The sequence below is a fragment of the Rhinichthys klamathensis genome, unplaced genomic scaffold (assembly GCF_029890125.1).
Source record: "Rhinichthys klamathensis goyatoka isolate OS25496 unplaced genomic scaffold, OSU_Roscu_1.1 h1tg000781l_1, whole genome shotgun sequence".
In the NCBI taxonomy this organism is placed as follows: domain Eukaryota; kingdom Metazoa; phylum Chordata; class Actinopteri; order Cypriniformes; family Leuciscidae; genus Rhinichthys; species Rhinichthys klamathensis.
Window position 1 is genome coordinate 357,834 of NW_026607178.1, and position 25,785 is coordinate 383,618.

Sequence of the window (25,785 nt, forward strand, 5' to 3'; positions counted from 1 at the left end):
AAGTAGATGGAATAAAAGCACTGACGGGTCCATTAAAGTGACAGCGTGTCCATAAAGAATTAGCAGTAGGGTAAGTGCTACCAAATTCTGTTCATTAAAAATACTGCCAATAGAATTACATAATTTTTAGTCGAGAAGTGCTGTTTAAAATCACAGTTCACTCAACTTCAGTTATTCACAACACAACATGTTAATTTATATCATGTGAAGCTCATGAATTACTGACAACCATAGATCATATTGTCGAAATATTTAATAAAACAAGTCAATAGTTTTATATTACATTGTGGTTGATGTCATTTAATCATTCATTTTTTGTTAGGTTCCATTCCATCCCAACTAAACGTTACCCGTGACGAGTCTGTGTGACCTAAAGAAGCGGAAACAATTTCTGTTCACTTTTTTTTGGTAGATTTGTGTGCATCATTTAATATATAAATCCCCAGTATGTTTTTGGTACCAGCTGTTTTCCTGTTTTAAATGTAAAATGTAAATGTAAACTGAATCACAATTATGTTTGGGTAAGTTGTTTCAAACAAGTGTAACATGCTAACCGAAATTGAAAGCACTTTGTAAATAAGTGACAACTGAATTCAATGACAATATCGACTGCTTTTTATACCATTATTTCAATATACAATAAAACAACATAAGGCCTACAATATATACGCACCAGATCACTTACAAAATTACAAATAGTGCAACATTCAGTGCATTACGCAGGAGTACAGTGTAACAAAGCCATCAAGCCATTGTAATGCACACTTGGGCAACAGGGCTTACAGTGCAAAGCTTGAATCTAAATCAGCATGCATTGGGACACAGCTCACATGATCACGTAAGGAAAGTACAGGATCGTTTTACACAAATACTGGGTAGTTTGTGCAAGCAGAATGGTGACAAGATGACGCAATGATGCTAATAAAACATGAAAACTGACAGTAAGAATCACACCTGCATCCATTTGTTACTGATTTTTAACTGAATTAGATTATTTACACACATTAAGGCAATAAAGCCAATACACCATGTAATTCTCTATTATTTGTTGTTCAAACTCAATTTGCCTTTTTATAATGTACATACAAGGAAATTAACATTTAAATAAATTAAACATTTAAAGGGATAGATCCCCCAAAAATTAACATTGTCATTATTTACCCTCATGTTGTTCCAAACTGGTATGATTTCTTTTCTTTTTTTTCATCTGTGCAAAACAAAGGCATTTTTAGGAATGTTGGTAACCCAATAGTTTTGATGTTAATTGACTTTCATTATATGGACAAAAAAAGTCCTGACATTTATCAAAACCTCTTTTACATGTTCCACAGGTAGTACAGGTTTGGAATGACATGAGTAAATAAAGACAGAATTTTCAAGTTTTGGGTGAATTAACACTTTAGGATAACTTACATACTTCAATAAAGCGGTAAATAAATATTAAGACAAATGTTCTGAAAACTGGCCGTTTTTGATGAATCAACATGATCTTTTCTTTAGAGGCATTCTTGTCAGCATCTAACCACTTAATTAGAAGTTGTGAACAGTGACATTGTTTAAAGGCTTCATAAATTGGCTGAAAACACACAAAGCACGTACAACTTTACCGTGACACCAGAAGCAGATGTGACAAAATTTCATACTCAAAGAGGAATCTCAAGGAAAAAAATTGGCTTTCCTCCAATGGAAGGCTAAAGAGATCAAACTGGGACAGCGTCTGAGGAATCATTGGGAGGGAATGTGTGTAAACTCAAGGTATAACAAGACTGAAAGGCCATAAACAAGTAATAGGACGGTGTGGAAATGATCTGTGCAGTCCATTTGTAAGAGCATTGCCCAAAGTGGATAAAAGTTGGAGAACTTGCGACTAATTCAGATCCGGTATGTAGGGCTTTTTGGAGATAGGACTTGTGGTTTGATAAAACACAAAACAGGTGTCCATTAATCAATGCTTGCCCGGATGTGCGTAGTGTGTCCCAGAAACAGGGAGACCAAATTGGTGCCAGACACAGGCTAAAGTGAATAAAATCCACACTTTCTTGATCGCATATTCCTGCCTGTATTTCCACCTAACACTGCAACGGACCTCACACGTTTGTATGTGATACGCATGTATGTATGTATGTATGCAAGCGGTTTTATGTCTCCACACACCTATGGTGGAAGCTTCTCAGCATTTTTGGACAGGCTGTGCAGAAGTGTTTTCAGAAAGTCCTCGTCAGACAGCTCAGGGACAAGAAATTCGATTAGCAGATCCCAGATGCAGTACACAAGATGCCTGCAAAAAAAAAAAAAAAAAAAAAAAACAGTCACAGGAGTTCACGAGCACTGCTACAGACAGTACATCCTGAACACAGATCCAACAACACTGTATCATCAAAAACCTGAAGATCCTAAACAGGATGTCACGCAGACACTGGATTGGGACATGCCTTGTTGCCTTCCCACCTCTTTATACAGCACAAACAGCTCATAAAGCAAAGGATACTAAGTCAATGTATAACTGATTGTAACAGCATCTGCTTCATCTGGACATCTACAGAAGACTACAGCGTGTTCTAGTAAATCAAAACTTTCAAAACCCAAGCTGGTGAGAATAAATCATGCATCCCCACTGTGGTAACAGTCTACAAAGATGTCACGAGGTGCCCTGATAACACAACACAGCGATGTATCTATTGAAAGCACATTTTTGCATTCTTTTATCGGCATTGCTTACTTAGTGTGCCATAAAAAGAATGATAGTAAAGTAGTAAATAGTAAAGTAAATTACAACCTGACCATTTTAACCATTAAAACCATATGTTCACTAGACCATATCTGCTCGCCTCATGAAATATTTATGCTATTTTTGCAGCTACAAACAGTTCAAAATGTTGAACAGTGGTGACAAGATGTTACAATATATTTCTGGCTATATTTTCATGTACGTCCTGACATTTCCACGGAATTTGGAATTTACAATCAACGTTATTAATCTCATAAATATGCATACAGGAACATTGCATAAATGGCTGCGGTGCTGATTTTTATCTTCATCTGTGTTCAGTGCTCAAACACACCTGTTTATGGTGGGGTCCTGAAAAGAATCCACAACCGTCTGCCAAGATATCTTGTACTTCTCAGAGCCCAGCATATCACAAATCAGATCTGTAAAAACACAATAAACTCAGTCAAGGAACAGAGATGAAGATCTGCTAGACTACACTACACTCAACTTCTGTTGAGGTGGTTTCCTCTGACCTTCCCTTATGTTTTGATTCAGCTTCTGAACAATGGTTTTTTGTCTCAAATCACCCAATTATTTGTAAACCATATTTTTCAAAGGTCAAATTTTACCTGTTCCATCCAAAACACATTATTAAATGCTAAAAAAATATAAAATCGAAAATGTTCTCTCAAAAGTTACAAATCAATCAATAAAAATATTAAAGCGTTATCCAGCTCGCTTTTTTTCTTTCAAAAGAGACTCAAAATACTCTGTTAATTTTGATCTTAATATAAGTGTTATAAATCATTCAAAACTGTTAAAGCAACACCAAGGAACTTTTCCTCTGCGGTCGCCCTACAGTTTGGAAGCGGAATTGTCCATTACCGCTGTCGTAAATAATTTAGCCTACCGCAGCCTACTGTCGCACACGCACGCTCGCTGTTTATCCAGCACCGGCTTTGGAATCAACAATGGCAGACATCTTTACCAGCAAGAAGTCATTTCAGGGAGGTATATCTTGAGCCCCTTTCACACAGAGATTCCGGAAAATACACGGATAAAGTGACCCGGGATTTGACCCGGGTTCGTTTGATTTTGCTTCATTCACACTGCCAGTGATTTGCCGGAATCAGAGAGCGTGTTCACAAACAACCCGTGTATGTTCCGGAAAGACGCGTGACGTTGGATGTGACCATAGACAGTAAAAGAAATGGACACAGCGACCCCATAGACTTCAACGGAGAAAAGTGAAGTCAATTAGAAGCACTCACTTCCTGATTGTCAAGCGAACTGCGCAGGCTCAAACTGAGCTGGACGACGTGGATGTGACGTGAGCAACCTGTCTGACAGTTGTACGTCTTCTAGTAGCGGTGCCAAGAGGAATCTGAATTATTCCCTTCCGAATCTTGCAGAGCCGGAGATCGTGAGTATTAGCTGTCCATGAGCTCGTAGCAGGATCAACTTTACAACTCTCTATGGGCTTCTCCCTTGACTTTATGCCTCCACGTCTCCCCGATTGTGCATGAGCTTCTACTTCTGTCTATACGGTAATTTCTGTACTGTGCGACAGAGAGTCGCGTGTTATGACGCAATCGTTAGCCTATTTTTACAAAAACTGCTTCTACGGGGCCATAACGTAAGATACAAGGTAATGGAGCCTTTTATACATTGTCGTGTTTCTTTAGAAATAAACAATGGACAAATGGAGTCTTTAAACGCCTCAGATGTAAAGTTATTCGCTGTCAAAGTGATACCAAAATGAATGGGAGTCAATGGGATGCTAACAGCAGGTGAAGGCTTGTTAGCCAATGGCGGCTCCCGGGTAGACTTCAGTTTCCGACTGATGGATTACCCCCTTCGATGTGACGGGTCTCTACTTCAGTCCAGTTTGCAGACATTTTCGTTCTTTCTTGTATCGATGACGAACACAAACTTTCTTCTAGAGTAACTGAGTCGCACGATAACTACGTCATTGCAAAGGCTCGTGAATCCTCACTACGACACACCCCTTATACGGCATTGGTTCTGGCTTTTGTTCACACAGCGCGCGTTCCGGGTCTGAACACGGCAATGTTACTAGGTCCCCAACCCGGCATCGATCCCGGCATCAATCCCGGGTCGTGTTTGCGTTCACACAGAAGGCACTCTGGCAATTTGCCGGGTTCAAAGCGCTGTGTGAAAGGGGCTTTGGTGACTGGATTGTTGACGGGGGGTGGCGGGTTGACTAGCTTTCGTGAGGCACACTCGCAAGGCCTCTCGCTCTCTCCCTCTCTGCCGTGCTCGCGCTATGTATGTTATGCGCGCAGTATGTTCTGTCTCGCATGCGCGCTCTAGATTCCGGCAGATTTGAACTAATTTGCGGGCATCAGGGAGACGCTATAGACTTGGGATGTCTGCAATGGCCACAGACAATTTGAGGAAGTGGTGGGGGAAGTGACGTATGCCGTAAAGCAGTCGAGTTTTGTAGTCTTTTGTGCTCAGGTTACTACCCGAAACCCGAAGTTACATAGTGCGAGTAAAAGCGATACAGACCACGTCAGGCTATGGCAGACGTGTCATTTAACCTACTGTAAGTCGATGTACCATCACAAGGGTCTTGGACATATATTATGAAGGTTGAAAAGTTCCATAGTGTTGCTTTAAATGTCATCTTTTATTTGTGCACACATAATAAAAACAAAATGTTGTGTTTTTCGTAAAATAAAGAAAATAAACATGATGCGCGCTCTGCCGTCTCTCTCAATGTGAAGTTAATTCTGAAACGCTGTAACTCAGAGAATGTTTGTCACACAGACTTGAGACGCATGTCTTTACAAAGTTTGGAGTCTCTATTTTTAAATGATGTAAATGATATAAAAAACAAATATTCTCTGTTTAAGTAATCCGTATGAAAGCAACGACATGTACAGTTTCTCAAACGCTCCTCATTAACTCTAATGTGACCACACAGTGATTGACATGCAAATAGTCCACGTGAAGGAACAGGCCTGTAAACGCCCATCACCTCAAAAACAAAGAATCAGAGACTCCAGTAACGTACTCCTCTGCTTTTCTTTGAGTTTGGAAGACTGTGTTTGTGCTGTGCCGTTTACCTTGGATTTACCTCAGAAGAATGAGAAGAACGTGATTTGATTTGCTTGTTATTGTTGTATAAACTTTACATTGTATAGCTACTAGTTAAACTGGTGCCAGACTAGAATGTATGTTATGAAATGAGATTGGAGTAAAAACATGAAGCCTAATGTCGTACATGTATATGTATCTATATATAGACAGAAACATGTTGAAATGTGAACTAGAAAGGTAGGCAACCTGCAATGCTAAATTTATATACATGTACGACACGAGGATGTTTTTCGATAATATAAAACAGCATGATAAAAGTAGGCTAGTATGAGTTTTTACTCTAATATGGTGAATATTATAATGTTTAGACCCGTGTTTACTGTTAAATACTGTGTTTGTGGATATCTGCTCAAACGTAGATATGTATAATATGGTAACAATAATGTTTCGTAGTTTGGAGCGGCTCGATCGCTTCAGTAAATGTTCTCTGCACGCGCTGTGAGTTTGAGTCACTCGCGCTGTGCGTTTGAAAAGCAAAATGCGCCAAACATCAGGCTTCATGTTTTTACTCCAATCTCATTTCATAACGTCATAACGAATGGAAACATTTGAAGTAACATATGATAATCCATATATTTTTCTCAAGTGTAGTGTTACTGAAGTGTTCCTTTTTAACGATTTATAGGCCGCCTGCTATAGGCTATTGTTATTATTATTTTATGCAGCACTACACGTAGCCATAAATAATGAACACAAACCTGGTGTTCATTATATATATATATATATATATATATATATATATATATATATATATATATATATATATATATATATATATATATATATATATATATATATTAGGGCTGTCAAAATAACGCGTTAATTTCGATTAATTAATCTGAGAAGAAATAACGTGTTAAAAAAATAACGCAGATTAATCCATTCCGTTTTGACCTTTGCGGAGCCGTTTTAGCCGTAGCCACCATTCGTGTAAAAAGGAGGGAGACAAGAACGCGCTGCTTGATTGTTTGGAACATTTACTTATAACAAACGGAGTTCGTCAACTCTAAAGTACCACATCAATGCAAAGCATCCAGGAGTGTGTGCGTGAGTCGGTGAGTGTGTCTGAGAGAAAGCGCGCTTGTGTGTGTGTGTGTGTGTGTTGTAACTTTTCACGCGCTCTCACGTCACACAACCATTTTCTCACGTACAGAAAAATCGCGCACCAAAGAGAGGACACGGAAACAGACAAGACAGAGCACGTTACTTATGATATTAAAAAAATCTCAGCTCTCAGATTCTGTAAATTTTATTACGAAAATCAAACAATAAATACCGTTGGCGCTTGTAAATGTGACATGACAGATCCATAGCGGCACGTGAACCGATCATCTCTAGCTAATAGTAGCCTAAATAAACACGAATGAACAATGTTGAAAGATACAGTAGGGCAGCCTAAAACTTACCGAAATGTATATTCCTCGATCAATCAGTGTTTTTCAACCGCGAAAAGAGGTCAATAAAACAGCTGGAGAACAATTATGTCACATAACATTTAGCCTAAGTTACCTCAGGAAAGTCATATAGCATATAGCACGTTATAGTTGGCTATAAAAAAGAGCTATAGAGAGTGTTTTTCTAAATTTATGTAGCCTACTACTATATTACATATGTATTATATTTTTACTTATCAAAGTTGTTATTTGTAATAAACACGCATTATATTTAATTTGAGCTATTTTTAACCTTAAAGACTTCCAGCTGATATGGCTCTCTGTATTTTTACAGCATTGGGTGAGTTTTTTTTTTCTTGAGAAAAATGAATGCCTATCTTGTGTACCTAATATTTATCCAAATGAGTCAATATTGCATCAAATCACAAAAATTGAATTAAATTGAAATCGTGAAATTTGTGTTAAGCAATAATAATAAAAACGTAGCTTACCAGAAATTGTACCATGTAAACATTGTAAGATTGTGTATGCGATTAATTTAGATTAAATAATTACAGAGTATGTAATTAATTAGATTAAAAATTTTAATCGATTGACAGCCCTAATATATATATATATATATATATATGTGTGTGTGTTTGTGTGTGTGTGTATTTTGTAAATTTTAAATCGCAATTTTAGCCAGAAAAATCAAAAATGTACTTCCAAAATCGTGCAGCCCTATAGTTTCTCTTGATATCAGCATGTTCACAGCTGTTTTTAGAGGGGCCAGGTGCCACTGATAAGTCCTGCTGACTTTACCATGTTCATGTACAGAGACTCATGTGAATGAAAAATCAAACACATTGGAAATGACAGGTATGTACTATGTTTCAGGAATGGCACAAAGGTGTGTGACTTTTCAAGTCTGTATGTCTTTAGATCAGTGTGTTCAATAATGTGCATTTTTTGTCATTTGTTGTGTATCTTTGGTTTATGTTGTGTTGTAAATAAATCCAAACAATCAAATAGCCATTCTTTTTTAAATCTCTCCTCATTCTTTGTGCAAGGTTCCTCATAATGATAGGGCCTGATAGCACCTGATATGGCCATTATGGGAGGGTCTTTGTCTTTCTCAGGTGTGAAACACATCAATATTCATGATGATTCACGCCCTTCTCGCATAGAGCTTTCATACACAAAACATGTCTTACAAATTTTAAATCGATATATTGTTTTATCTGAATGAGTATGCAGGATGATTTTCGCATAGTTTTGAAGCAAATATTCTAGGCTACGTGATACAATTTTCAAAAGTCTTGTGAAGAAACAATCAGTATGGGTTTTATGACCTTATTTCAGTAACATTTTTTCCCCACAAACCACGGATAAATGTCATTATCTCAAAACTACAAACTTTTACATACATGCTGCTGACATTATTGTCGCAGAGTTTGTGCTGAATACAGTGTAATCAGACTTTAGTCATGAAAATGTCACAAGTAACAGAAATAAGCACAAATGTCAGCGCATGTCAGAAGACCTCCAGGGCCCAGAAAACACCTCAGACCCCAGAGGGTTAAAACGGTAGTGTATGTGTGAATATTATGAGGCGTCTCACCTGGCAGTAGTTTCATAAGGCACTGCAGAGCCTGTTTTCTGCTCTCCTGTTTCTGCTGCGGGCTGCGTTGGGGTCGGGGTTGAGCCGGCAGACTTCCTCCAGGCCAGATGGCCTCCTGCAGTACCCGCAGATAAATCACCCAATACTGCGTACAGGTCAGGTTAACCACACCCACCTCTAGCCACCTATAGACCAATCACAGCAACACAAATAATTTAATATTATGCTACAAGAACAAAAATTCAGGATTGCTGATGAAATCCACTTTGGGTACGTTTACACGGCAACGAACATGCATGCCAGGCCAATAGTTGGCAATGTCATGCACCTATGCACAAACACATTCTTCAATGTATGTAAATAATGCATCTTCCCAGGTCGTAGTAGTGGTGCAGTAAATCTACACTTTGCGGGAGAAGCATTCATAAATCAGTATCTTGTGGAGCACAAACATGATCCTGTAGTTCGCCATTGTTGTATTTGTTGTAAAGTACTCGCACATGCCTGAACAGGCAATTCGCATAACATACGTCACTGTTTTTTTACAAATTCGTGTTTTTGTAGTTTACATGGAGACGATAACGGCATCATTTTCAAAAACTTGCACTTTGAAACCAGTTTTCAAAAGTTCAGGCCCCCAAAATGTCATTGTCTTGTAAATGAACTGCCAAAACGCATGAAAAGTTTTCCGTTTTTAGCTAAAAATGGTGTCGTGTAAATGCCCCCTTGCAAATTGATGTGCTGCTTGCAAACAGCAAAAAACACGCTACAAACCATGTGTGATCAAAATATATAAAAAATTTCAAAAAGTCAAAAAGCACATCATGTGTTTGGACTCCATCTTTCACGAATGTCCTTCAGCAAAGTCGCAGTTCACATGTCCTACTGCAATGTTCTTTGTCTATTCCGATTAAAATCTGTGACGGGCCACATATGGATATAGTTTATCCTTTATAAATAGCATCTCATTTCAAAGAATCAATTCTGCAAAATTACTTTTGGCCACTTTATGCTGAAGAAATTGCGGATAACTGAGGGATTGCATAACATTACTGTGGATGAGACTGTTTAATCTTTTAATAATCACTACCATTTTGGCAGACAGTCAGCATAACAAAAAGAACTGAGAAAAATATGTGGAAAAAAGTATTATAAGACATTACATTTTTATGAGAGAGGCTGATAGGATAAAAAAACAAAACAGAAAACCAATAGGCTGGAAAAGAATAATGTCTATTTTACTAGGATTGCAATTTGATTAATTTAAATTAAAAAAATAATAATTACATGATATGACGATCTATCCTGTTATTTTAGTATCACTGATATTCTATCATAATTTTATTAACATTTTGAATTCGATTTTTTTTTAATTTAGTTAAAGTTTTAGTTATTTTGTCCTTTTTATTATTTTGTGTTTTTTTATGTATGTATGTATATATATAGTTTAATATTTAATTTTTGTTATTTATGTACTTCAAATTTACCTAAATGAAAATTAGAAATGCTGCCTTGGCAACTAGCTGAAATAAAATAAGTTTTTTTAAACTAAATATAATATATATTCAGTATGTATTTCAGTTCAGTTAATGTTTTTTGTGGCGTTAGTCTCAGTTATAGTTAATGATAACCATGGATCAATCAAATTAATTGCAATTATTTGCATATCAATATTTTCAGGGGAAAAAAATCCCCCAAATGAACAATTCAAAGACATGACATAATTCTGGCAGATGAGCACATCACTGAATAGGGGGGCTCAAGTCCCCTTCATTTACATTCTTTCTGTTAAGTAGAACGACAATCACACAAAAATAAAGCAAGGTCTAAAGACGCGTTTAAAAAAAAAGTTGAACTACTTTTAATTTGACCATGTGTTTTTAGAATCCTGTGTGATGCGTAACAAGCTGCAAAAGATATGAGTACAACAGTCAAACATGACTATCTAGTGCCTGTTTTGTTTAACAATTATTCTTATAAATGAAGTGTTCTATGTCTTATAAGCAGGTGATTTAATGCAGCAGAAAAACAACTGAGCAACTTCAGTCAACAGTTATGTTGGAAACAAGAGACAAATAGTCGGAAAATCTATAATGCTATAATTATATAACCCAATCAGGGCTCAAATCACATAACCAACTGGGAAAACATGTGCCCTCACCTGAGGGTTTACTCCTCTCATGAATACTATGAAGTGGACCCAGGAATTTCCTGTGTCATTGATTTAAATCTGTCCTGCTCTTCGATTACATAGCTGGTTTATTTTGGTCCTGACTCTTTGAAATGCCACAGATGCTACTTGGTGACAGAGCCAGAGATCCAGAGAACCTCTTATGGTCATGCTTAATCAATGCCAAAAAACAAATCGGTTTCCTAAGTATCTGAGCTGTCCCCGGTGGGGGTTTCAGTCCAAAATGCATGTATCTTATGTTTATGTCAGAGGGAATTAACACGGTGTGTGTGGAAGACATATAGATGCCAAAGTCTGCTCTACTTCAAGGCTACTACAGTGTCTAGCAGTTCCCTTTAGACTCTCAAACAGAATGATGGATTTCCCAGTGGCCATTAACCTACAATTCTGGTCAAATTTCAATGACCCATGCAGTAACAACATGACAAGTTTCATTTGCATTGCCTGTCTGAGGAATATATAGGGATATTTACCTACTACAGCAGAGATTTTTTATGGACTGCATGTTTGTACACATTGATGAAAGTCTCAATAGTACAGAAACATCAATATGCAGTGTTTGCACACAGGAGTGCTATTCTGTTCCATGACAAAATGCTATTTTTAGAGCCTGCAGTAGGTTTAAATAGTAGATTTTACATCAGCTAAGTACATTTTAAAATAAGTCGAACAGGTTTTATTTCCTGGAACTATATTCAAGGCTCACTTCTAAAAATGTTTCAGGTAAAATTCTAGCTTGTTGCCCAAAACAAGAGTACTAAGTACTAAATCTAATAGAGCTTCTGAAAGGACTTGCTGACTGAGAACATATGTAATTCTCGAGAAGCTCTGATGTAAGGTGATGGAACAAAAACCAGCTGTTCCAAAACAACAAGTGGAGTATTTTATTCCATTAATGGCATTTCTGCCATTATAAAGGGCAGTTAATGTGGACTGGCATGGCCTTTGATGGAGACGTGCAGCATTAGTAGAGGAAGACATTTCTCAAGCCAACAGGAGTGGAAAACAAGGGTACATGGAGCTCACTGGAGCCAATTAAGTTTAAATTACCCTTTTCAGATTTTATTGTGAGCCTTCATTTCTTCTGACACTCCAAAAATATAAACATGATAAGTATATTCCATTCACAGCCTTGCCTGATCTGCATCTCAAATAAACTTGGAAAAACTGATGTGCTGGAAGACTCGGTAGGAACTGAATTTACATGGAGCATTAATTATGATCTAATAAACTGACTGTTACCCGAGACAGATGTAAAAAGTAAAAAACAAAAAACAAAACAACAATTGCAGCCCTACAAAGACAATGAATGAAGAGGTCCAATTGCAGTTTGGCAGCACTTTCATTCTACAGAATACAATACATTTGTCAGCAGATCAAGAGAGACCATAATTATAACCTTGAGGATATCCCAAAAATGTTAATAAACTAACACTGCCTTGCCTTGACAAACTCCTGCAGTTAAAAAAAAAAGACCAACAGAACGACCGACAGAATGATATACAGAACGATAGAACGACTGACTGATAGACAGCCAGAGTCTGTGTAGATGTGTCTCTGCTTTGCACATCTGGCAACTGTCTCAGTCAGATTGCATGGAGATTGTCAGCGGACAGCCATAAATTTTCAATTGGATTGAGAACTGGATTCAGACTTGGCCACTCCAAGACATTAACATTGTTTTGAAGCCATGGCTTTATGATTGTGGGCACTATCTCGATGGAAAACAAATCTCCCAAATCACAGGTGTCCAGCAGACTCCATCACCCATCCCATTTTCCTCCATGATTTCCCTGTTTATTTTACTCTCATATTCCTTCTAGGGCCTGCTGAAAAGTAGCATCCACACAGCATGAGGCTGCCACCACCATGCTTCACAGTCAGGATGATGTGTTTTTGATGTTCAGCACCAGACATGCCATTTAGTCAGATGGCCAAAAGATAAATTTTGGTCTCACCACAGAATCTTCATCCAGCTGGCTTCAGAGTCTCCCACATGCCTTCTTGCAAACTGTAGCCGAGATGTCATATGACATTTTTCAACAGTGGCTTTCTCTTCGCCACTCACTCATTAGGCTGTGACTAAGGAGTAGTTTTAAGTGGTTTCTATATAAAGCCAGTCATTGGTGGCCTCCCTGAGCAGTCTCCTTCTTACTTGCCATTTCTTAATTACGGACTTAACTTGGCTCCAATGGATATTCAATCAATGACTTGTATTCATGCCCTGTACTTTTCAATTTTTTCACTGATTTGTTTTAATAATTTTTCACAGTTTAAGTTATGCCGCAATACTGCCTGACCAGTCACTGGAGCTTCCAGATACAGGTGCATTTATATTACAATCAACAGAAAACATTGTGATTCTCAAACCAGTTGGTTACACTAGTAATTTAGGCATATCATTTCAAAAGGGGTGAATACTTTTTATACTCAGGAGATTCACAATTATTTTAGATCACCTAGTAAAAATATTTCAGTTAGTAGCTCATTGAGAGTTTTACAGCTGATAGTTACTTATTTTACATAAGTTAGTTTATAGTTGTTAGTTACACTCTGTCAACTACGCAATTATTAACCAAGTAACCACCAACTATCAACTTAGATTATAGTTGCTTTGTTCCTAGAGGGTTAGTTGATAGATACATAGACTATCAACTATGTAACTTTCAACTTTTACATATAAACTGTCCATGACTAACTAAAACATATTTAAAAAGGTAAATATAACAAACAGACAGATAGGAATACATATGTAAATATTAAAAATTGCATTTTATTTTTTGTTTTCTAAGCTAAATCTATTCTTTAAAAAGTGTAAGATCATGAAATAGCAGAGAGAGAAACTGATTCTAGTGCAGGTGTCTGTAACAGGTGTCTGTGCAGACTGATTATTCAGAGGTTCTTGTCCAAATAGAGGTAACAAGGAGACCAATTCAGCTCCTTCTTTCTTACCAAATGGAACATAATGACATTTATGAGCAGCCAAGAGCTGAAATTGCATCAATTTGCGCTGTGAAATAATCAAATGCTCTAGGTTGAGTGCCAGCTTTTTAAACAAGCCATTACAAGTTAGCAGGCTGTTTCAAAACCCAGAGGAATGTTGGACCAAAACAAATTGTCTTTCTCAAGTCCACATTAACTGGTTTATCTCAGACTAATCCATCTCCATGCACAACTTTTGCAAAACAAGCAAATACTTTCACCTCGGAGGCCAGAAGCTAGAAATAGTTTCTTGGCACGGATAGCAATCTTGTACGGGTTTGTAAGGAATCATCTCTAATGCAATTTACCAAAGAAAAAAAAATGACAAACATAAACTGAGAAGAGATGAGATGTGAGATGAGATCAAAGTGTCATCACTGAGATTTTCCATAGGGACACGATAACAAGGCTGTGTGGTCTTTTTTCCACATGGGCCTACTGATAGGCCCATTAAAAATGTTGGCGTTATGTCTTCAGCAAGAATCTTAAAGTGATGTCATACCAATATTTATAATCTTTCATACTGTAAGTGATCTGCACATCCATCTATACCATGCCGTGTGCATCTTGTAACGATGGAGAATGCTGGCTTTTCTAATCAATACACCTCATCCTGTAAGAATGCAGTGAAGATGTTCAGTTTTTTCAGCACTGACTGAACTTGCATATCTCCAATCAGATATTTTTGAGTGTCTGGTTATGTGGTTGCATGAACACAAAGAGTACAATACCAACACTGTTTTCTTCCTTACAGTGTTGTTATGGAAGACCTGAATGGAAAAAATTCCTTTGTTGCAGACATGTTCTCACTATACCTACTATAGATGATTTTAGAAAGAATATTTCATCTAAAACAATACATCACAAATCGGAAAATTATGAAGATCTTGCCATTTGGGAAAAATAACAAATATGAGGAACCATGACTGTAATAAAATTTGTGAAAAGTTTATATCTGTAGTGTGCTGTAGGAAATAAATCAGATCGGAAGCTTGAGTGACTGTTTAAAAAACAGGAACAATTGACAGACTGTGTTTTCGTGTCTTGCCTGTTTAATATGGATATAACCAAGCATAACCCAAGGATGGACTGCGGGTAGTTTACAGTACAGTAGTGTGCAGTACAACCAGCCAAAATTAAAAAGTCTGCAGAATGATGGATCAGAGGAAGAGAAAGAAACAGCAAGAGACAAATGTTTTGCTGTGCAATAAAACCATGGTTGGCAGCCTTTCTTAACTCAAGCCTTTTCCAAACTTCCTGTTTATGAAATAAATATAGGCAGGCACAGCAGAACAATCTATCATAGCATCTTTAGCACCATCATAAGCAAGCCTTTTTCTCACACCTTTTCACAACACTAAAAAAGCCCCATAAAAGTAGTTTATACAACAGAAGAAGGCAAGTCAAACAGGTTTAAAATCGGCGAAATTTTTTTTTTGAGTGAACTATTTATTTAAGGGTACACTATGAAAGAGAGATTTAAAGGGATAGTTCGCTCAAAATTGAAAAGGCCTGCATGTGTCATTACAAACTTGTATGACTTTCTTTCTTCTGCCGAATGCTAATAAAGAATTTTTTTAATAATGTTTTTGTCCATATAATGGAAATCCAAAACAACACTGACTTTTCCTGAATTTATCATTTCTTTCAGTCATGCCGGTTTGAGACGAAAATAAAGGGTAGTACACTACTGTTCAGTAAAATGTATTGCTTTTATAGTTTTATATATATATATATATATATATAAATGTCTTTACAGTCACTTTTGATAAACTGAATGTGTCCTTGCTGAATAAAAGTATTAATTAAAAAAGAATTATCAACCCCAAACTTTTGAACAGTTATGTAAATAATGACAGTATTTTCATTTTGGGGTAAACTATTCCTTGGAAAACTTATGGAAAACCTCCATGTAATACGATTATAAAAAATAGCAACTGAACTCATCTATCATGAACATGTCCTGTAAAACAATCACAACATATGACATTTATGTTGTGAAAAGAACATTTGAGAAAAGCCAATCCAAACATAATTTCTACAACCGTTTCTTGACATCTTCAATCAGCATTTGACAGTATATACTGCCACCAAGTGGTTTTATTACACACATGATCACTAATCTAAACCAGAGGGTGCTCGATTCCTCTTGTGAACATCAACCTTCATGCAAAGTTTAGATCTAACTCTAATCAAACACACCTTAGGCGGATAATCAAGGTCTTAAAGTCTGCTCGAAAATTACAGACAGGTGTGTTAGTGCTGGAGCAGGAATCCATTATATAAGAACAGACAGTTCACATGTTTGTCTCAGGAGTTACTTTAAGTCAAAGCCGGTGCGGGTTTCTGCAGTCATTTCCGAGCAGCCGTCTAAAATAAGGGATCAATATTCTCGATCATAGTTAGCATTCCACTGCTGTTATCAAGGGCACAGGCATATGTTTAAAAATAATTCTCATGAGGCAACTGAATGATATAACCACAACCATATTGTGACTGTACTGAAACGATACTGCTATTGCTAATAAAAGCAACAATGTTTCATCCAGGTCCTTTTGCTTTCATTCTGGGTCACTTTGTAAAAATGTATATCAGCTGCCTTCATCACCCGAGGTTTGTGTGGCAGAATGTGTAAATTTCCAGATGGAAATGGCTTGCCTCTGGATAATTAGTCAGACAAAGACATCCGGTTCGGTGCTAGAAGACCCGCAGATGCCGGATAAGTAAACTAATTCTTACCCTCAAATGATGTCCGATGTGGTGTTTTCACCGAGGCACGAGCAGCAGCTGGCCCCCTCGTGTCTCCCTCGTATCCACACAATCACACGCTGACATTTCAACAGGACCTGTCAGGCATGTAGTGTGTCACTGCACACAATCTGTGGGCCAATTCACGTGGCAGGGGTGAAATTTTAATCGACTGATTTTAGCAAAATTGTCTGATAGACTACCCAGTATACCTGAATATTTTATGGGACTGCTTTTTTCAGAAGTACAGTACCTTTCAGGACATTTTTGTATTGCTGAAACAAATAGCTGAGGCTAAGAAACTTACATCAGGGGTGTTCAATCCTATTCCTGGAGAGCCACTAACCAGCAGAGTTTAGCTTCAATCCCAATTAAACACAGCTGAACCAGCTAACCGAGGTCTTCAGGATTACTAGAAACTTCCAGGCAAGTGTGTTGGAACTAAGTGGGAGCTAAACTGCAGGACATTGGCCCTGCTAAGGGTTGGACACCCCTGACTTACATTAAGTAATTCTTTTCCCAGGCAAATGTCACAAGGAGGTCCTTAACCTTCAGAAAATGATGCTTGTCTACCTCATGAAGTCGAGCTATTTTCTTCTTTTTTTTCTACTTTTATTTGAATATATCTTATATGAGATTTGCATTTTTGTACCCTGTTACCAAAATGAGGGACATGCCTCAATATGGTATAAACATACAAATACCAGTTTGCAATTTCAAGCAGCATAACAGACTATTTTTGTACAGCTAAAAGAACTGGAAGCAGAAGACAATGGAAGCATCGCATATCAAGTTACAAATAAGGTGGAAACTAAGATTAGGGCTTAGTACTCGTTTCGGCGTTACGTAGGAATTCAGCACGGTAACGCTTCCTTTTACAGTCCTGTTAACCATGTACTTACTATGTACTTATTATAGTAATTATAATTACTGGGTAATAACTAGGTACTAACCCTGAACCTACCCCTAACCCATGTACTTACCTTATATTAGCCAGTACTTTCTAGGTAAGTACACTGTAAGTGCACGTAAGTACTGTACTGTAAAAGGAAGCGTTACCGATTGACATGACCAATGCAATCTTTCGAATCGGCTTGGGGGCAGTATTGTGCTAAACTGGTTTAAGAGAAGGAACCACACAAACTTCCACAAAACTTTGCAACTGAATTAGACACGTGATTCACCACAGTGTCCTTGTCCTCAAAAAAGGCTGAAGAAACCCTGGTTTAAAGCAGAATGAAGATTAAATGTGTGGATAAAAAAGAAAACTCTGTACATATCTGGATTAAATGGCACCATTGTGAACATTTATTTCAAACAGAGAACAAATAACCACTATACTGATCAGCTTGAAAAGGCACACCTTTGAGACACTGGGTCTATCCAACTGTTTAGGAAAGACACTGGTCTCACTCCAGCTTTCCCGTCTGATGGCTGTTGGCCATCAGCTAGAACATTGCAGGAAGCCAGTCTGCTAGCAGGTGTTTAATACACCGCCGCACAAACGAGTCATTTGAAATGGCTAGACATCACACCACGAGGATCTGCAAAACAGATGCGTATGGAGCTGAGGGATTGCGTGTGTGATTTAATGTGAGGCCTGACCTTTCAGCTTGAATCCTCAAGGATGGACGGGATGGTTTCAAAGAAACTAAGAAAAAAATGTTTCTTTTTTAGCACAAGGTTTCAGTAACCTCTCTGCATTAGAAAGGCATTACTGTGCCACGGGATAAATCTGCACATCGCAGACATGCGGTCATCGCTAAACAGAGTAGCAAAAACTCCAAGTGCTTTAATTAAAGGAAAGAAGAAAGCTCCAACCGCGAGCTGAAACCAAAGGTGGCTCTGTGGGATGTCCAATGATTGTTATTTACTCCAAGAGAAGTGGAGCAGAGGATGGGGGAAAGCCACCTGTTGACAGCTTTAAAACACACAGTTCTCACTTCCTACATCAAGTTGTCATCGGTCCGCACAACACAACTTGTTTAATAAAGTATTTATATTCATGTTTAAAAATAAGAATGATCACACAATTGTACAGCAGTTCGGGGACGGAATGAGTGATGCCTTCAGGTGACACCTCATTAAGTCAATCCATCTGTCGGTCGTGTCTGTCTTTAGGCCCTGTTGAGTGTCGTGGCTATCTTTAGAAAAACAAACCATCATACTACATGCAGCAGTGTATAGTATGCGCACAGTATGTATACATTAAATATGCATAAAATATAAGGATGACCTGTACTATATTTACCAAAATGAGCAGTATCTGAAATATGAAATCTCTTCCTTGACTAATTATTTGATCGGACTGCCAACCGTGAAGACATTTTTATACTAAATTGGATGCTTATAATTTAGCATAATACAGATTTACACAATTATTAATCATTATAGAATAATGCCTTATGTTTCCCAAAATTATTTTTTAAATAGTAGTCCAGTTTGGGGTCGGTAAGATTTTCGTAATGTTTTTGTAAGAAGTCTCTTATGATCATCCAGGCTGCATTTATTTGATTTTTTTTTTTTTTTTTAAACAGTTAAAAAAAATTAAAAACAGTAATACTGTTAAATATATATATATATATATATATAAAAATTTGTAATTATAAATTATACAAAAAACGACATCCAAAAGTATTAATCTTACTGACCCCAAACTTGGAAACGGTAATATATAATACGTAAATAATAAGCCATTTATTAATTTCAAACATTAATGAACTGATGTCATAGTCACACTAGACTTAAGCATGTCAAATTTCTTCGGACAATGCAACGAATGCTCTCAAGTGTGTTTTTTAGAACATAAATAAACATATAACAATAAATTTGAAACTAAAAATATACAATCTACTCCACTTTCCTGCAACTTTAAAGTTTGTTCTTTGAATTCAAGCGGTCAAACTTCCACCAACTTTGAACGGAGCAGAATGCAAAACTTCTTTGAGTGAGCCAGTGTTTCCAGTCTATAGAGTTAGAGGTTTACTGAAAGGTTCGCCTCGAGCCAATCATGGCCTAAAATCCTGGTCCAGTTTTGATACAAATGTTGCAGTAGGACACAATCTATAAAGTAGACAAGCTTTCAGCCATTATATGGACTAGCTGGCAAACAAAAGTTCAGGAAATGTGCGACTTTTCACTTCACGCAATTAAGCATCTTGAATGTATATATGGTCCAGATTTATGACATTCAAGTTGAAAACACACACTTCTGTCTGTCCACATCGTAGATGAGAGATGTGTTGGACAACCTCTCCAAAAAAAGAAAGATTGACCAAAGATTAATTACACAGAGAATTATTGGGGATGACCCACCTTTCTATGAAGGTCCCAAATAGCAGTCTGATGGTCCTCTGGATGTTCTCTGTGCAGAGCCAGCTCCACTGATCCTTCAAGAGCACGCACAGGATATTCAGGGCCTGGTCAGACAGAGCCGTCTCACTAACTGTACACAAACACACAGGTACACGACACGTAATAGAAATTAATTAGTCACAGCTGGAAATGACTATGAGAAACTTCGGTTAGAATCTTTGAAAATGTATTTGTAAAATTATTTCCAGAATGAATGAATGAAAAAGAGCACAGCATGTTCCACGAGTAAACTAAAATACAAAATATGGACAGATCCAATCACTAACAGGATTCTATAAAATGGAACATGAAATGACTGTTTATTTTTCCCTGAACAGAACTATGAAAGCTTTGTGTCAGGTTTTTGTCAATGCAAGGGACACACATGAAAGTACAATGCTGCCCTCTAGAGTTGCTGTCCATACTGTTATATCACAGATCAGTTCTACTTATCCAATGTCCTTAAAGCAGTGATTCTCCACCTCCACAAACTACCAAGGGGGGTGTAGTATTTAAATGAATACATTATTATTAGTATATTAAAATAATCTAACCCTAATCTAATTTAAAATGCTAAAAAACACAATGGAAATATAAAATTAAATAATATCTCTTTTTCTCATCTCAATATTTTTTATTGTAAACATACAGTTCGGGGGTGGGTGGGGGGTTCTTTGAAAACAGGGGTTCTTTGAGATAAACGTTGAGATCCACTGGCTTAAAGGAAAAGTCAACCATTTAGTAACCCCTCATGACATTCCAAATATTTAATTTAATTTATTCTTTCAAATAGAAAAGGAGAATAACATTTTTTTTAAAGCAAAAATATCATATAAATGGTATTTGTTTGAGAAAATTTCCACTCAAGTAAGCCGCTAACACAAGAACAGCTGTGATTGCATCAATACATCGAGTTGACCTCAAGTATTATTATAATAATCATAATTTTTTTTTTATACAAGAGTCCTTACCAGAGTCACAGAAGGCAGGTTCAATCTGTAACTGTGCTTTGGTACATGTGCAGGTTTTCATATCCCATCTGGGTCCCAGGGCTCCGCTTCTTTCTGCATCACCATCAAACCCTGGTGCGTTAACCTCGAATCGCTCCTTCTCAGAGATGAAGCTCTCCAATCCATTCAACGAGAAACCATTGAAAATCTTCAAAAACAACAGCAAATCAATGCATATTCCCTGTTGTTGCACTTGCACAGTGACTATTGCAGATCAGAGTGGAATTGAAGAAAAGCAAATTTCCATTTCTTGTTCGCTTTCTGCTCTTAAAGGCGTTGGAAAAGAACAATTAATAATGAATGCTACTTACAGTGCTGCTTTCATCACAGCAGTAAAGCACTTTGGGTTTCATGTCAGATACGTTGAGAGCAGGGGAAATTTTACTAGAGAACCTCATTCTAGACCTGGAAATGAAGAGAGAATCGTGTTTTGTTATTTACAGCTAAACATTCAGAAAGACAGTAAACAAGCAGCTCTCTTGCCATACTTGGATTTCTTGTCAGTGGACAATTTCCCATCAGGCTCTGCATCCATGTCATCAGTAGGACTCTGTGGTTCCGAGCGAGGGAAGGCCGTCTTCAGGGTGTCCACTATAGCATTCACCACAATCTGCCAAGTGACGTATTGAACACAAATCGTAAAAGGTTTCAGTCAAAGCATGCAATGTGTATTTTGAAAAGTACCTTGTCAATGCGTGAAACAATGAAAGGTTTCTTCACAAAGGCAATTCTTGCATCAGTGTTTAGAGCGAGAAATTCTTGCATTTCCTCACTGTTGGCCGTTTCAGGAATGCCACAAAGTTGCTATAATAAAAGAAGACAGAAATTGAACACTTAAAAGAATTTGTGTGGAATGGAATACTACTTAAATATTGTCAGGTTTACGTCACTTATATTCAAATAAAGAAATTCAAAGAACGTACTCTAAGGAATGTCTCCAATAGACCTTTCCTGGCCTCAACTTTGTCACTGTCCATGTTTCCAAATGGAAGCTCAGGAAAGATTTTCTTTGGTCCTTTCACATCTACATTTTGGCAAAACAAGACAACTAATCAAAACACTGTATTGGAAAACTTTGCCACCGAAAGGACTATACTGCTCTCCTCACTTTTAATAATTTTGCGTAATTCTGGTTTCTCCTCCAAACGGGTCTGAAGGTTGAGGAATTCACTGTATCGTCGGTTGACAGTGTGATAGGCAAAGGGCTGCAAAGATTCTGGATTCTCCGAGTCCACGGCTGTCTCATACTGCAAGACAAACACATCATCATTATCAAGTAAACATTATAATGACTTTTTGCTAAGCTCCGTCCCCTAAGCTTTACAGAACTGGAGATTTTCATGATTTTCATAGTATGATTTCCCCTAAAATGTGCTCAAAGTGGTAAAAATGTATTGGATACCTTGTCCTATCTGTCATCTGCAGAGACTGGAGTAATTATTTTCATGTTATGGCCGATAAAGATGAACTTTGAGTGAGCGTTAGATGACAGCATTAGGGAATATATATAAAATTAGGAGAAATGAGCATAATTTAATTTAATTTATTTCTTTATTTGATCAGGGACAATGCACAAAAAAACATTAGTCTAAAGAAGAAGAGATGTCATGTGCCAGGTTATAGCAAAAAATGCTAATTTCCACCCGCTGTCCCTGGACAGATTGATGTTATACTTACAAAAATTCATAAAATATATACAGAATAACACATGGAGGCATTACTTCATAAAAGCACTCTCCACTTCAGGAAACTATCACTCACTCACAGTTTACATCATATATATCACAGTCAATTTAATAAACAATTAAACAATTAAATATCTAATACCAGCCAAAGGAGTAAAGCTAGCGCTAATTCACCTTTACAGTGTAGAGGGTGTAGGGATGTGAGCCAGTGCCTCTGTGCTCCTTGGCAGTGATGGTGCCAGTGATGCGGAGGTTCTGGATAATGACAGGACCCTCTGGGCTGCCGAGGGGCTCGAAGTTGAAAGGTGCCAGGGACGCCATCCCAGCTGGTGAAGAGACCTGGGTGGGCGCAGTCAAAGCCAGCTCACTGGGGTTCACCAGGCCAGGCTGGTCTACGCTCGAGTTACTTTTCTCCAATGGTTGAAGAGTGCAAAAGAGTCCAGATGACTCTTCCACGGGCACACCGGCAGAATGTACCGATAGCTCCTTCTCCATTGAATTAGTGTAAGTTGGAAGTTCATCCTCGAGATCTAACAGAGTGTCGACTGGAGTGGTGCAATCGATGAGTCTTTCCGAAAGGGTCTCCTCTGTGCCAATCAGAACCAGCGATTCCAGAGAGCTCCGCTTGAAGTCCGTCAGAGGGGATTCCAAATCAGAGTCTGTTTCTTGATAGAACGGATTGGGCTTGCCGAGTCGCAAATAATCTCTGGGGCTAAAACCCAACGGAAATGGCTTTGTCAGCCGTGGTTCGTCTTCCTCCAGGTTGTGTGGGGAATAAAGTTCAGTGGAATCGATGACATCATAAGCTGCTAGTTCTGGCGTTGGGGCCTCCGTTACTGTGGGCATCTCTGGGATGACTTTTAGGGTCAGAACGCAAGGAACCTTAAGTTCTTGTGGTGCGTTTTCTTGAGTATATACAACCTGGGATGGAGCCTGAACTTCTACTGGCTTTGGTTCTGGGGTTGGTTCGCTGGATTTAGTGAAGACGCTTACAATCAACAAGTTTAGCCAGTCTGGGTCGGACAGTTTTGTAATTAAAGGCAGAAGAACGTTGCACGTGATAAGTTCGCCCACCACAAATCGACCTGTTCGGGTTTCTAAATGTGGAGGAGGTACAAGAGCATGTAGAAGGAGATCTACAATGGCCCGTACGTAATTCACCTCGACAGCAGAGCTCTGAAGAGCAAGATGAGGTGGGCAGAGTTTGCTGTACGCCTTCCAGAGATCTCCATCTTTATCCACCTTTTGTCCTTCCTTGGCACTCAAGTAGCACTGAAGGTGGCATCCAGATAGATCGAACACCCTCTGGGATAAGGCTTTCCTGTCGACCCTTGCCGCTCTACCCTTGAGCTCCAACGCCATGGAGATCATGGCATTGTGCACCTCATCCTCAAACTCCTGTTCTCTGGAAACTGTGGCGTACCATGAGGTGACAAAGTCACGTATGATCTTGCCAACTGTCTTTTGGATTTCATCTTCCAGTTGTTGCTCGCTCTCTGCACTATGTGGGATCTCCTCCAGCTTAAAAAAACGCTCCAGATGAAAAACGCTGTCCGAGTCCAGGACAGCCTTGGAACCCAGCCAACCGCCTAAGACCACTAAGAGGCTTGTGAAGACACAGAGGAGCCAAACATTGACCAGGAGGTGGAACAAGAGCATCCAGGCCAGCAGTGCCCCAAAACCAAGAAGCCTCTTCTGGACCAAAAACTCAGACAAGCCCCAGGGGCTCGGGTTGGGAAGCTCAGGCTGAGACATTGCAGAGATTTACATGCTCCTGTGAGGAAAAATGGACTTTGTAAATAAAAAATTTTTTTTTACAAAAGTATAGCCATAGTATTATACAATTACTGTCAAGTGTGTAGTCAAATACCCCTTACTTGGGGGGACCAAATGTAAATGTTTAAAGGGACAGTTCAACCAAAAATAAAAATTCTGTCATCATTTACTCACCCTCATGTTGTTCCAAACCTGTATATTTTGAAGTGTTGGTTACTCCTGACTTCCAATATGTGAACAAAAAACAGAGAGCTTTTTACAATATCTCCTCCTTCCACAAAAGATAGTCATTTGTATTTGAAACAACATAAGGGTGAGTAAATTATGACAAAAATGTCCTTTTTAGGGGAAAATTGTCTCTTTAAGAAACGGTTCATGAAAAAGCATAATTGATGGACAGGTATTCTTAACATTGGGAGTCACACGTCTCTATACTACAATAAAACTGAAGTACTTGGCAGTTGCCACCACTGTCATCTTTAAATATTAATTTATAATATAATAGTTATATTAATGTAATATTAAATAATTTATCATGGTTTTACAGCAGGTAACCTTTAACTATGGTTACCATGACAGTTGTTTTTAAGGGGCGTCTAATGATCAGCGATTTGATACAAAAAAAAATGTAAATAGTAGATATATAGTTGAAATTATTAAAAAAAAACTAAACAGAAAAGACTAGTTTAACTAATCTAGTTATCATGACTTCATTTTTATATAATGTCGTTGCTGTAGCCTATGTTTTGATGGGTAAGTTAGCCTATCAAGCTGGCGTTTCGTAACGTTACTTAAGATATGCAATATATGGTTCAATGAAACATTATTGAATTAAAATTAACTTACCTCAACAACATAGGCGGTAGATGTAAGGTGCAAATTTTGAGCCTGACCACTTCATGTTAAAACGCCGACTCGTACGGCCTTGCAGTGTTTTGACAGCTTCTTCCTCGTCATCTCCGCCTCAGATGCTGTACTGCGTTCAGCGTTTTGTCGCCCTCTAGAGGTCATCCCGATCCCTGCAGCGCCCTGCGACAACTTACTTACTTTAAACTTTATTGTCCTCAAAGGCAATTCTTTGTGTAGACAGCAGTATACACATGCACATATAACAACACATATAACAACACAACACACAAATTACAATCAATCATTTAAAAACCTAATTACAGCAGGTAACGTATAAAGGAATTCCTGTATCTATCAACG

At 38.0% G+C, this 25,785-nt stretch overlaps 1 protein-coding gene across 1 annotated transcript; it reads right to left on the reverse strand.

Moving 5' to 3' along the window:
- Window positions 1–1,397: 1,397 nt before the first annotated feature.
- On the reverse strand, window positions 1,398–25,569 carry snx19b (sorting nexin 19b). The gene is made up of 12 exons (XM_056243133.1): window positions 25,423–25,569; window positions 22,975–24,574; window positions 22,224–22,362; window positions 22,039–22,139; window positions 21,800–21,919; window positions 21,604–21,725; window positions 21,427–21,520; window positions 21,077–21,263; window positions 20,067–20,196; window positions 8,831–9,015; window positions 3,063–3,150; window positions 1,398–2,278 (listed from the first exon to the last, which is right to left on the reverse strand). Exons 2-12 carry the CDS (start codon window positions 24,553–24,555, stop codon window positions 2,155–2,157), a joined length of 2,871 nt encoding a protein of 956 aa, XP_056099108.1. The 5' UTR covers window positions 24,556–24,574; window positions 25,423–25,569; the 3' UTR covers window positions 1,398–2,154.
- Between the last annotated feature and the right edge of the window lie 216 nt (window positions 25,570–25,785).